Here is a 12,911-nt window from a genome sequence, read left to right as displayed (position 1 = left end):
ATACTAACAAAGATCGATTTACCTATTGTTTTCATCCCAGCCAAAGCTATCAAGCAGTGATGCAAGCACAGGAAATCTCTGAAAGAACCAGGCTGGATGAGGCTCTGGCCAGGCTGATCTAGTGTGGGGTGTCCCTGCCCATGGCAGGGGGGTTGGAACTAGATGATCCTCGTGGTCCCTTCCAACCCTGACTATGATACTATGAAAGATCTCAGGCACTGAGAACTATGAAATACATGCCTTAAATTAATACACTTATCTATTGGTGCAGGTTCAAGAGCTATGACACATCATACTAAATTACACTGCTACCCAGCACATGGGATACAGCTCACATGAAGATGTTTGTTATATGCACATAACTATTTCTTTCCTAATTACAAACTATTTGGACAAAGCTACTATGTATCTAGATCTTTTTCTACATGTTGCTTGCTTTTATGACGAGTTTTACGTACTGGATTGGACAGATTTTGAGCGAAGTCAGTTTTAGGAAGGAAAGTTTTATTATCATTCCCACTTTATTAAAGTAAAAATCACAAAATGTGGATTGCTGCTGCTGTGACAGAAGGGGAGTGTTCACCTGGGTGCTGGCAATGTAGCTGTGTGAAAATGAATCACTCAGTTATCTGTTTAGTCTGCCTAAAACCTAATGAGTCAGGGAGCATGGATTTATGGTAAATTAAAACAGTCATGAAATAGTGCCCTGAAGTACTCTTTGCCTTTTTTCACAGCACATCTGTAGCTTTACTAAACCTTCACCTAAATTGTTGTGTGATTTTCTCGGCAGTATAGAAGTAGCTGGAATAGTGTAAATTGGATAAGGGACAAAACTTGCCAGGAGCACTGAGAAAGTACAAGGAATATACAGTGCACATATAGGTAAAGCAGTACACTGTGTTCTCATTTCTGAATTGCATTACAGAAGGCTGTACAGTCCTAAGAAAAGTCCTCAGGATAAGAAATTCCATGAAAAGAAGCTAATGATGAAAATAAATGATTTGGCCTAAACAAAAAAACCATTTTATTATGAATTTTACTGATTTTTAGGTTATCTGACTGAAGGCTAATCAAATGAAACACTAAGAGCTGGTGATGATTAAAAGGACAATGCCAGATGTTGGCAATCCTTTAGTAAATGGGAGTCCTGATCACTCAGAAATTAGGAACTAGGCCATCAGTTTTGACCATATTTACATGAGTGCTGCTTGTTGTTATGTGGGTGCTGTTAAAAAGCTGCTGTCTCCAGAGACCTGTGTAGTTGGTCCTTTGTGTATGGTATATGCCTCTGTGCCTGTTGGGAATATGTGCCTCACCAGTGGTGGTACCTGGGAAATGCTGCTGACAGTCTCCCATCAATGGGGGTGGTAGAGGAGTATCCAAGTCTTCAATTCCATCAAATTAGGCTCTAGTGGACCAGGAAGGAGTACTCCTCTGAACTTTGAACTCCACTGGATCCAACATGCTTGAGCAACTATTCTTTTCAATTTCAGAACTTTAAAAAACTATGTAAACTGATGTCAGAAATGCTATTTCCGTGGCTTTCTACTGCTAAGAAGTGTAAACTGATGGTTTCCTCTGCACAGATTAACAACTTGTCCTATGTGAATTCTGAAGATAAATTTAAGTTTCAGATGGAAAATCTCTGTCAAATCTCACTATCTAAATGCATATCTGACAAAACCCTAATTCACAGCAAAAACCTTCAAATAACTGAGTATAAATTCCTTGGAAAACATGAAAGAATACCCTGTTGATCAGTAATTATCTATGTGAACAGATTTGCTGAACTTCATTTCACATTTGAGCAGTCTAGAGCCAATCCATACATAGTACAACTTCAACAGTTCACCACTGGAAGCAGAACTGCAGTGGTGGGGTGGTCATTCAATGCAGACTGCTAAATGCAGACATGTTTTGGTGATTCATTAGCTTAAGTCAAACACTTTTTCTTGTTAATGTTATGTCTCATTTGTGGTGTTTTAAGGAAAATGGAAAGTGAGATGAAAGGAACAATGTCATCATTTTAGAAAGTATGCAAGAGCTGGCAAAAGTGGAGCTGGCAAACTGTGGTTCAGCGTTTATCACTTACCAACTACAAATAATAGGTATTTTGAGTATGAAAGGTGACTAATATATTACATTTTTATTTGAATATGTTAAATCTGATATGACAGCTCAGCATGATAGTGAGAAAGAACTTATTTTGAATATCCAGGTTATTAAAATGTATACAGTGTTGTCTTTCCACACACAAACCTTCTCCAGCATTTAACAAAATTAGTGCTGTCTTCCTGAGTGAGATCAAGGAACTCATGCGAGAATGAATTGTGACAGTCCTGTTGCATATGAAAGACAGAGTCTCAAGATCTGTCACACTTTCCTTTCACATACTAGCAGAGGCTGGAAAATCTGTACTGAAGACCTCTTATTTACAACAATGCAGTGAATCACATTTTCTGTAGTTCTATTATTGTTCTTCTCATTTTGCATTCAAATACAGCTGAATATTTTAGTAATAATGATATTATAAGAATTAAAACAAGAGAAGCAAAAAGCCCCCCAATTCAGAATTTTTTCACATGCTCACTTTCACTCAGACTTAGAGGAGACACCAATATCTAAATTCAGAGAACAGGCTGATTGACTGGCAGTTATTATCCTGACCTAAGCTTGAAGGGGGATGATTTTTGTATAGAGACATAAGCTTATACTTTACCTACTTTCTAATGGTCCCATTCTTGATTAAAAGAACCAAAGCACTTACAAAATGGGTACTCTAACAGCAAGCCTTTGAACTTCATGGTGGTACCTGTAAAACTAAGCCAGGCATTTTGAATCACACAAAATGCCTCTAGGTGAAGAGTCTACTCAACTTCTATTGGATACAACTGGTTGGACAAAAGCTAGAATCCTGAACCAAGAAATAAACAAGAAAAACTGAAGTAGGTATCGCATTTTTAATCTTACCATATTTTGCAGTGTCTATTATCCTTCATGAAAATGGCCTTGTGGTTCCCTTCAGCTGTCACATTTAAAGGAAAGAGCACAGCAGTGCGCTGTATAAACATGCCTTTAGGCACTCAGAGTTCAGCCCTGGTACCTCATGTGCTGCTTTCCTCATTCAGGAAAATGTAGAGTTGCTGTGTTATATGCTATTTTAAGATGAGATAGTCTCAGTCCTCCCATCAAAGTTTTCCTGGTTTACAGTTTTAAAAGTCACTGGTTTTGGGAAAGAGTAAACCAAAATAAGTAGAGGAAGGTTATCAAACACAACCACTGTGAGGATGGCTAAGGAGGCTTTGGGCCAGGGAGGAGCTCAGGAGGGTTTTGGCCAAGGAGCAGATGAGAGGAGGGTTTGGGTCAAGCTGAAGCTCAGGACAGTTGTGGCTTCATTTAGGGCTGCTCCCTCCAAAGCTGCTGCCTGGGGTGGGCAGGGCAGGTGACTTTCTGCACCTTGCCTCTGCTGCCAGTTGGCAGGTGACCCATCTTTGGTCCTCCAGGTGTTCAGAAAAGGCTTGGATGTCGGCCTTGGAGCCATGGTTTAGTTGTCAGGAGGTGTTGGGTGACAGGTTGGACTCGATGACCTCTGAGGTCTTTTCCAACCTTATTGATTCTATACTACGTTCTCCATTGACCTAGTCTTGGTCTCCAAGATGCTCATTAATTAACTCTAGGGATGTTAGGAAGCACCCTCTGGTTTCTCTTTATTTGGAGGTAATTTACAATCTCATCTTGGGCAAAGATTCTAAAAGCCAGCATTGCCAAATTTAAGAAGAAACTTGTTTTCACCAGGCTAAGTAACTTCTTCAGTCGGTAACAATTACATGACATGTCATAAACATGTATCACCAGAAGGATTAAGGAGGAGGATTTTTATTATTGAAAAAAGCACATTTCTAATAGTTCCTGAAGTCTTGAACATAGTACCTAACTCAGTGATGATGGATGCCTGTGCTAGAGACTCACCAGAACAACTTTTAGGTTTGGCAAGCCTCTTTCACGGACCCTGCTGTAGGTGCCAAAATGCCTCTCTGGGTGCTCCCTGCCTTTCTCCATCAGTGTTTTAACCTTAATTTACAGCCAAAACCTTACTATAGAAGAAAGTGAAGGGCCTTGATCTTTCATTCGTATTTATGTTGCAAAACACTCACATAGAAGGTAAGATTCCAGGTAAAAAATAATTTCCAAGTACTGCTGGTACTGATACTCTGTTCTCACAGAGCTTTTGAGTATCTTTTGTGTACACGGTCGTTCTGACTGTTAAATAGCAATGGCAACTGCTTTGGAGTAAAATAGTGTGACATAGTGTATTTATACAGTGGTGTGGTATAACGCAACAAATACATGGTGTGCTCTCTTCTGGCAGGGACAGGACTGCTTACACACTGGTTGCACTTTGTTAGATGCTCTGGCAGCCTCAAATCAGAACATCTTTCTCAGCTGTGGTGCCAATTATTTTTCTTTTGTTGGTATTGTGTTCTGCTAATTCTATGGCTCGACTGGGTGCTTTAGAGAGACTACAAGCATAGACTGTTGAGATGACAGAACTCTTCTAATCTTCATTATCTGAAGTAACTAGGTTTGCAAGGTAGAAACATATGCATCAAGAATTAATTTCTTATTAACAGAAAATAACTGGCACAAAGAGTATTTGCTTTCAATTCAGTGCACATATGTTGCAGGTAGTGCAAAGAAATTTTTGAGACAGTATTTGAATCAGAGTGAAAAGCACAGATGCTTGAGACTAATACCTTTTTGTCAGGCTACCTCAGCTACTACAGTGATCTTCCTGTTATATGGCTACTGTGCTTTTTTCCTATTGATTGCATTGCATTTTCCAATTTATCATTTAGGCAACCAGATTACTGCTTCCTTACACTCACATCAGGAGGCAAAACACATATAACAGTTACCAGGTCTGAGGCATTTCACACCCATTCTATGAATATCTCTACACTTCAGGAAGATAAAGAGAAGACACACAGAAAATATTGTGAGTGAAAGAAAAGAACTTGTCCTCTTTCTGCATGTAATTTAGGAAGGTAACCTCTCATGGAAAATCAGGAAAAAAAAATCAAAATGAAGAAAGAAGAAGAGTCAACACTTAAAAATGTTAAAGTATAAGCCAAAAAGGGTCTTTAAGCCCCAAAATACTCATTATCTTATGATTTTGGGTGATAGGTTGGACTTGATGATCTCAAAGGCCTTTTCCAACCTGGTTAATTCTGTGAGTCTGTGATTTTAGTCAGACTACTGTGATTATCCAAAAAAAAATAAGACAACTAAAAAATGCACAGCGACAAAAAGTAATTAGAACAGAAAAATATATAAATCTATTCCAAGTCTGGGACATTCTCCAGTTTTAGTTAGTGTGACCGGTTGAGGCTGTCCCCTTAAGAAAGGGAATATGGTGGATGGAAGTTGATAAACGAAAAGAAGGATCTAAACTAATTTCATTGGTAAAGGTGGAGGAAGCACCTTCTGAACTGGGAGTGCAGGAGGGTATCCTGGGCATTCCAGCACTTTTCTATCAGTCTTGCTTCCACTCCTCCGCAGGGCAGCAGCTTTCTGTGCTGGGCTTTCGGCCAAGGCTTTGGCCTTCAAACTGACAAACCTGATAAGGCCTGTATTAACTCCTTTCCAATTAACACAAACTGCTTCTAACCTTTTTTCTCTTTCTCTCTCTTTTTAACCCACTCTGGGGAAAAGGGGGAGAGAGGGGTAGAGCGGAGGTGGGGAATCCCCTCAGCAGAGGGGGGTAAACTCTCATTTCTGTGCTACTTTATTGTATATCTTTGTATATATTGTAAATATTGTAAATTTGTATATATTCCCCTGCATATCCTACATTGCTTTGTAAATATACAGCTCCACTGCTTTGCTAATTCAGCTGTGAGTTTTTTTTCCCTTTCCCTTCAATTTTCTTTCCCTTTACTTTACAGGGGGGGAGGGAGGAGGCTTCTTGGCCTTACCCTTCCAACCCTACGACAGTTAGCGTTGCTGAAGGTTTAATATCTATGGTCAAAGAGCTGTTCTTAGGAAATCTGTCAGCCTACCCTCTGCTCAGCCTGTTTGTGCAAGACTGGTAGGGGATGACACACTGCAAAGCCATGATCTAGTAGTCTATAACATCACTATTTGTGCTACCATTCTGCCCCATCATTTGATGGAAATATTCAGATTCTTATTTAATGGGTGACATATCACTCCATAACAGATTGAGTTGGACCACACTGCCACGCTGCTGAACAGTAAAATCAATTAATGATAAACTCGGCGTGAAAAACTGATAATAAATCTTTTCTTACAATATTGTAATTAAATTCTGTAAATGCAAGTAATTATATCACTGCAGTTTGGATTTTTCAGTTACCAATGAAATGAAAACCAAAGTTGGGGTTTGTGTGACTTATTTGTGCTGGTGACAGCCATTCATAACCAGTGGAAACTGAGGGATTGAGACAAGCACACAATACAGTGACAGCTACATGAATTTATATTCTGCTGTCTTTGCTGGCACTACAGGTTGCCCACTATAAATCTTGTAACTGTTGTATAAATATTGGGCTACTATTGCAAGTTTATGTACAATGTCCAGGTGCTAGTGAGGGGGCTGCAGCAGTGGCCCCTCTGAGGAGCAGCTGGGGAGGCTGCATCATGCTGGACACATCTGGTTACAGTGGGCTCCAGTGGCCCCACCACAGGGCAGGCACCCCACCTGGGTAAGAAAGGGCTGAAAATATTGGGCAGAAAGAGGAGGAGGGGATAAAAAGAATAGAGAACATAAGAGGTAATGACAGGTTTGGAGGAAAAGAGGGAGGAGGAGGAAGAGAAGGTACTCCATATTAGAGCACATGTCAACACTACAGTCCATGGAGGGGTGGTGCCAGAGCAGGTGGATGTTCCTGAAGGAAGTGCAGCCTTTGGAGAACCCATGCCAGACCAGGGGAACATGTGAAAGGAAGAAGCAGCAGGAAGAAATGTCTATATAGTGACCACCCTCCTGTTCTCCTTGTGCAGCCTGGGCAGAGGTTCGGAGTGAAGGAGCGAAGCTGATTTTGGGAGAAGGATGAGGAATGATTGCTTTAATGTTTGCTTTTGTTTCTTACTACACAAATGTATTTAGATTGGCAAGAAATTTTCCCCCAAATGAGGCTGCTTTTGCTTATGACAGGAATTGGTGAGTGATCTCCCTGCCTTTATCTCAACCCACAAGCTTTCTCATCCTGCTTTCCTCCCCTATCTCACTGAGGAGGTGGAGTGAGCAGCTGGGTGGGTGTCTAGCCCACAGATGAGTTCATCTGTCAGGGTCATTCAGGCTACCTTCTTTTTTTGCTGCATTTTTGGAAGATAGATGATTTCAAATTCTGTAGTTACATGCAATTGTGTGTAGACACACAGCTATATCCATATTTATTATTACTATTTATTATTCTGCAAAGGAATCCAAAATGTACCCCTTAGGAAAAACAGCTAGGAAGATCCCACACTGTCAGAAAAGACTCAAACCCAATCAGGATTAGGTCCATAAAGCTTGATTTCTGTTAACACTGACACTAAGGTGTTAAACAGATATTGATGCCTTTTTGATTAAGAATTTCATTTTTTTCTCCTAGAAAGGAAACATTTAAAGTCATGGGTCAGACGGGCATGATACCAAAACATAACAATAGGGTGTCACTATGGATAAAGCTGCAAAGCAATACTTGGATTTTGAAATGAAGGAAGAAATCTTAGGGAGAGGACAGGTCAAAGATACTGCCTCTTTTGTTAGCTGCCACCCATCCATCATCTTACAGAACTATGCCTGTGATCATGAAGACAGAGCTACATCAACTATGGTCATAACTTACATGCTGAAAGGTTTATTAGCAGCATAGCTTCTGCATTAGAGCATCAGATCTCATAAAGAAATGGACATAAATAGCTCCTCTTTAAGCTATTTTCCTTAGAGTGTGATACCTTGCAAATCAACAGAAGTGCAATAACAGACATCCATTATTGGGAAGTGTTTACAGCGCATGGAGACATTGGAAAAACAGCGCTGAAAATAGGCGTTAGATATTATTGAAGTGGCAGAACTCCTGAACTCAGACTTGGGATATTTGCTTAGCAAACACTTTAAATGCAGAAAAATATGTTTTAATTCCTCCTAACTTATGCTGCAAATAAAAGCCCCAGGACTCTGTGATACCATTTCATTGGTGCCACTGTTTCCTAAGCACAAAAATGCTGGAAATCGTCTTTTCCTTGAAAGTTTGTTCTTTATTCTTTGTTCTTTTATTATTTTCTTTTACTCTTTTATTCTTATTCTTTATTCTTTTTATTATTATTTGTTTTGTTTGGTTGGTTTGGTTTTGGTTTGGTTTTCCATATTTGCTTATTTAATAGTAGTCCACTGACACCAGCATTTTACACTCATGACAATAACAAACAGGAATCGAGTTTATGCTATTATATGACAGCTAGCTTTTTGCTGTCAAGTAATAGCAATATCTCTAGGCCTTCAAAAACTTTAAATGTTTCACAATATTGTTGTGTCATATCTCAGATAATTTCTGAGCAGTGGCAGCATCCCTACCTTACTGGAAAGACACCTGAAATACATATGTGCCCAGGTGGCCAGGAGGGCCAATGGCATCCTGGCCTGCATTAAGAACCCCAGCAGGAGCAGGGAGGTCATTCTGCCCCTGTACACTGCACTGATTAGGCCACACCTCGAGTCCTGTGTCCAGTTCTGGGCCCCTAAGTTTAGGATTGAGGTTGACTTGCTGGAACGAGTCCAGAGAAGGACAACAAAGTTAGTGAGGGGCTTGGAACACAAGCCCTATGAGGAGAGGCTGAGGGAGCTGGGGCTGCTCAGCCTGGAGAGGAGGAGACTCAGGGGTGACCTTATCACTCTCTACAACTACCTGAAGGGGGGTTGTAAACAGGCAGAGGTTGGTCTCTTCTCCCAGGCAGCCAGCACCAGAACAAGAGGACACAGTCTCAGGCTGCGCCAGGGGAAGTTCAGGCTGGAGGTCAGGAGGAAGTTTTACACAGAGAGAGTGATTGCCCATTGGAATGGACTGCCCGGGGAGGTGGTGGAGTCGCCATCACTGGAGGTGTTCAGGAGGAGACTTGACAGGGTGCTTGGTGCCATGGGTTAGTTGATTAGGTGGTGTTGGATGATAGGTTGGACGCGATGATCTTGAAGGTCTCTTCCAACCTGGTCTGGTCTATTCTATTCTATTCTATTCTATTCTATTCTATTCTATTCTATTCTATTCTATTCTATTCTATTCATTACATTTTCTTAAGAACACATCCTGGCTACTTGCAAGCCTAACAACGGAAGAGGGAGAAATAAAATCCCACTTCCTCTGTTTCTTGTTTTAACTGCCAGGCCACTTTTGCTTACTGTTTGACTGCATAGTGATGTAGTTATCTTTCCCATGTGCATATTTGGCTTTTTTATAAAAAAATCTTTTTCCACATGTGGAACAATGTAAAGATTGAGAAGAAATGGAGATTAAGTGACAAGTAGCCAGACAGTTTTACTTGAAATGACATGCCAAACTCAAATTCCATTAATTTTCTCACAAATCCTGAAATACCTCATTCTGTATGGAGTAATATGTTGCTTCTACTTGAGAATAACTGAAAGGAGGACAGTAACACTTGTAAATTATATTATGAAATGACAAAAGTTTTCCCCCAATCTTGAATTGCATTATATTCTCAAATTCATATTATTGGGTACACTAATGCCACCTGGAAAACTCAGTATCAAAACTGGAATTTCTCTATAAAATCTGTGTAAATGAAATTGTTACTGTGAAATATTTTCTAGATGCAGAAAATGGTTTTATACACTTAAACAAAGCACTTATGAGTCACCTCCAGTAAGCACAACAGCAAAAACTGTTGAAAAGAATCAATCAAACAATAATGCAAACCTCTCAGAGGTTTCATAGAGAAAAGAGCACAGTAGTGTAGGTACAGTCTCTGCAATATCACTTTTTGTGTTTCAGATAAATGAGGACATTTTACAGTACATTAACACAGACAAAACAGAAGCCTGAGCATGCAAGCCTTTGCCACTCAACTGATACTCTGCAAAGGCACAGTGACTTTAGCAACATGTGAACAAGTTCATTCAAAAGAAATTTTTCCTTTAATACCTACCAAAAGCTGTCCAGCAAAGCAGATAAACAAAATGAAGGAAAGCAAGAAAAATGCAGCCCCAAATGAAATTCCAAGAATAGATGTTCTAGAACAAAAGGAAAACATGCATTAATTCCTCTGTTACACATTTGTAGCATGACCTTTCTTTGTACATCACACCAAAATACAAACAATTGCCACGTAGAACTTGCAGCTTCCAAACATCAACCCCATGGAGAAACAATTCCAAACCCCACTAGAATGACAGGGTTTTTTTCCCACCCTGCCATTTCCTCATCTCAGGAATGCTTGAATTGGCTTTACCTCTGACTGTGAGAATCTACAGTCATGTGATGATGATAATTTCCAAAGAAATAAATTAAATGACAGCGTGCACTAACAGCAGCACTGTTGTATTTTGCTTTTACTTCAGAAAGCCTGTATTCAAGAAGATCCTTATTGCTTTATTTTTCTGCTGTTGATTTTATGATAATTTAAGAGTTTAATAAATCTTGGAAATAAACTTTTAGTGGTGTACATCCCTCCCAAAGGTAGGAAAAGCATTAGCATGAGACAGTGATGTCCAGTTCTCAGTGTCTCGCAGCTAGAATCTGTGGTATCTGCGATTGTGCCTCTCAGACAGTAAGGGCCCTCATATTCTGCTATTTCATGAATAGATAGGGATTAAACACCTCTGCAAACTCCATTTTCTATCAAATTTGACTGGTGGGTCAATAGGCTCTGAAGTAACGGAGGACAGGATAGGGTGGAAAGCTAAACACCATGAAGAAAAGAAAAAGAACAACAGATATTAAATTCTAGTCTTCCTGAAATCATTCTTACTCTGTGTTCTAGCTCACCTTCTTTTTGTGCATTAGAAACAGGAAAGTCTAGCTGAAATAGCATCACTGGATACTCAGTAAACAGAAACTGGGATGCACTAACAATCTGTGCATGCATTTATTCCATGAATGTGGAAATCTCTCAGTATGAATAACACAGTAGAGAGTAATAGTTCCAACAGACATCATATGAAAGCTACTTAGCATGGCTGCCTAGGGAAAGATGCAATGAGACCTAATCACACTTAATGAATGTCAAGAGGAGACCAGAAACTTAGTTGTTCAAGCCAGAGAACTGGACGAAGTCCCTCACCTGATCATCTGCTTTTAGTATTAGCTACAGAGTTGGCATTTTTACAGAAATAAAAAATATCTGCTTGGAGAACCAGCAAACCTTATCAAACCTTATCTGCTACAAATATTATCATGAGGTTTTAGAATTAGGTTTCATATGCTTTGCTTTTCCCACAAAACTATAACAGATACTTCAAGTTAGTTCTGCCATAAATATACGACTCAGAATGAATATATATCATTAATAAAAGCACATGCCTGTTCTTTAGACATGCCACATGAATTTATATATATGCATTTTAGAAACTACAACACTGAAAAATTAAGGAGCAAAACTCTACGAATCAATTTCCTTAGACAAATATTGGAAAACATTTTGACCTCTTTTAACACCAGTGTTATAGAAGCTGTTTTCAGGAAAGAACAAAAAAAGCATTAACTTCACAAACATATCTGAGCTCATATTCAGCCATTCAAAGTATTTTGGAATGTCAATTATGAGCTTGCATTTCAATCATTCAAGGAAGCTCTTGCATGCTAAGCATTCAGATCTTGGGTTGATGTGAAGAGCTGATAAGAAACAAACAACTGGCAATGCACAACATAAATTAACCTTGAAATAATGTTTCTTTTAAAGTTATTTGAAAATTATTGTTACATGTTCTCCAAGAATTTCTTATCAAGACTGAGACAGTAAAACTATGGTCTTTGTTCTTAGGAATTTAAAATCTAGTATGCAGCAGAAGAGATGATGGAAGATTACCATAATTAACAGGCTTATTTTTCACATATGCATATACATTTCCATTCTATAGAACCATTCCTGTATTTCAAACTCTTACTTCTTTCTCTGTTATAAAGCTTACAAAAAAAGGGGGCTGTACACCAGCAGTGTGCCCAGGTGGCCAGGAGGGCCAATAGCATCCTGGCCTGCATTAGGAATAGTGTGGCCAGCAGGAGCAGGGAAGTCTTTGTGCCCCTGTACTCTGCTTTGGTTAGGCCACACCTTGAGTCCTGTGTCCAGTTCTGGGCCCCTCAGTTTAAGAAGGACATTGAAACACTTGAACGTGTCCAGAGAAGGGCAAGAAGGCTGGGGAGAGGCCTTGAACACAAGCCCTATGAGGAGAGGCTGAGGGAGCTGGGATTGTTTAGCCTGGAGAAGAGGAGGCTCAGGGGTGACCTCATTGCCCTCTACAACTACCTGAAAGGTGGTTGTAGCCGGGAAGGGGTTGGTCTCTTCTCCCAGGCAACCAGCACCAGAACAAGGGGACACAGTCTCAAGCTGTGCCAGGGGAGGTTTAGACTCGAGGTGAGGAGGAAGTTCTTCACCGAGCGAGTCATTCGTCATTGGAATGTGCTGCCCAGGGAGGTGGTGGAGTCACCGTCCCTGGAGGCGTTCAAGGGGAGATTGGACGTGGCACTTGGTGCCATGGTCTAGTCATGGGGTCTGTGTTGATAGGTTGGACTCGATGATCCTCAAGGTCCTTTCCAACCTAAGTGATACTGTGATACTGTGAAATGATTCAGCATAAGAAGAGCCTTATGAATTGTTTGGAGTGCATACTTGTAAAAGAAGAAATGAGGATGTTTGGGAGAGAAACTGGAAAGCAAGGGAAATAAAATTAA

At 40.1% G+C, this 12,911-nt stretch overlaps 1 protein-coding gene across 1 annotated transcript in view; it reads right to left on the bottom strand.

Moving 5' to 3' along the window:
- ADCY2 (adenylate cyclase 2) overlaps positions 1–12,911 on the bottom strand; it is a 230,477-nt gene that overhangs the window by 37,232 nt on the left and 180,334 nt on the right. The window contains exon 15 of the mRNA XM_068147738.1: positions 10,171–10,255. Within this exon, the coding sequence (XP_068003839.1) occupies positions 10,171–10,255 (85 nt within the window). The remainder of the gene's footprint in view (positions 1–10,170; positions 10,256–12,911) is intronic.

This window comes from Melanerpes formicivorus, unplaced genomic scaffold (assembly GCF_026170545.1).
Source record: "Melanerpes formicivorus ecotype bairdi unplaced genomic scaffold, bMelFor1.0.p_v2 SCAF_15, whole genome shotgun sequence".
NCBI lineage: Eukaryota > Metazoa > Chordata > Aves > Piciformes > Picidae > Melanerpes > Melanerpes formicivorus.
Note: the sequence above shows the minus strand (reverse complement) of the source record. Positions and strands in the feature narration are given on the sequence as shown.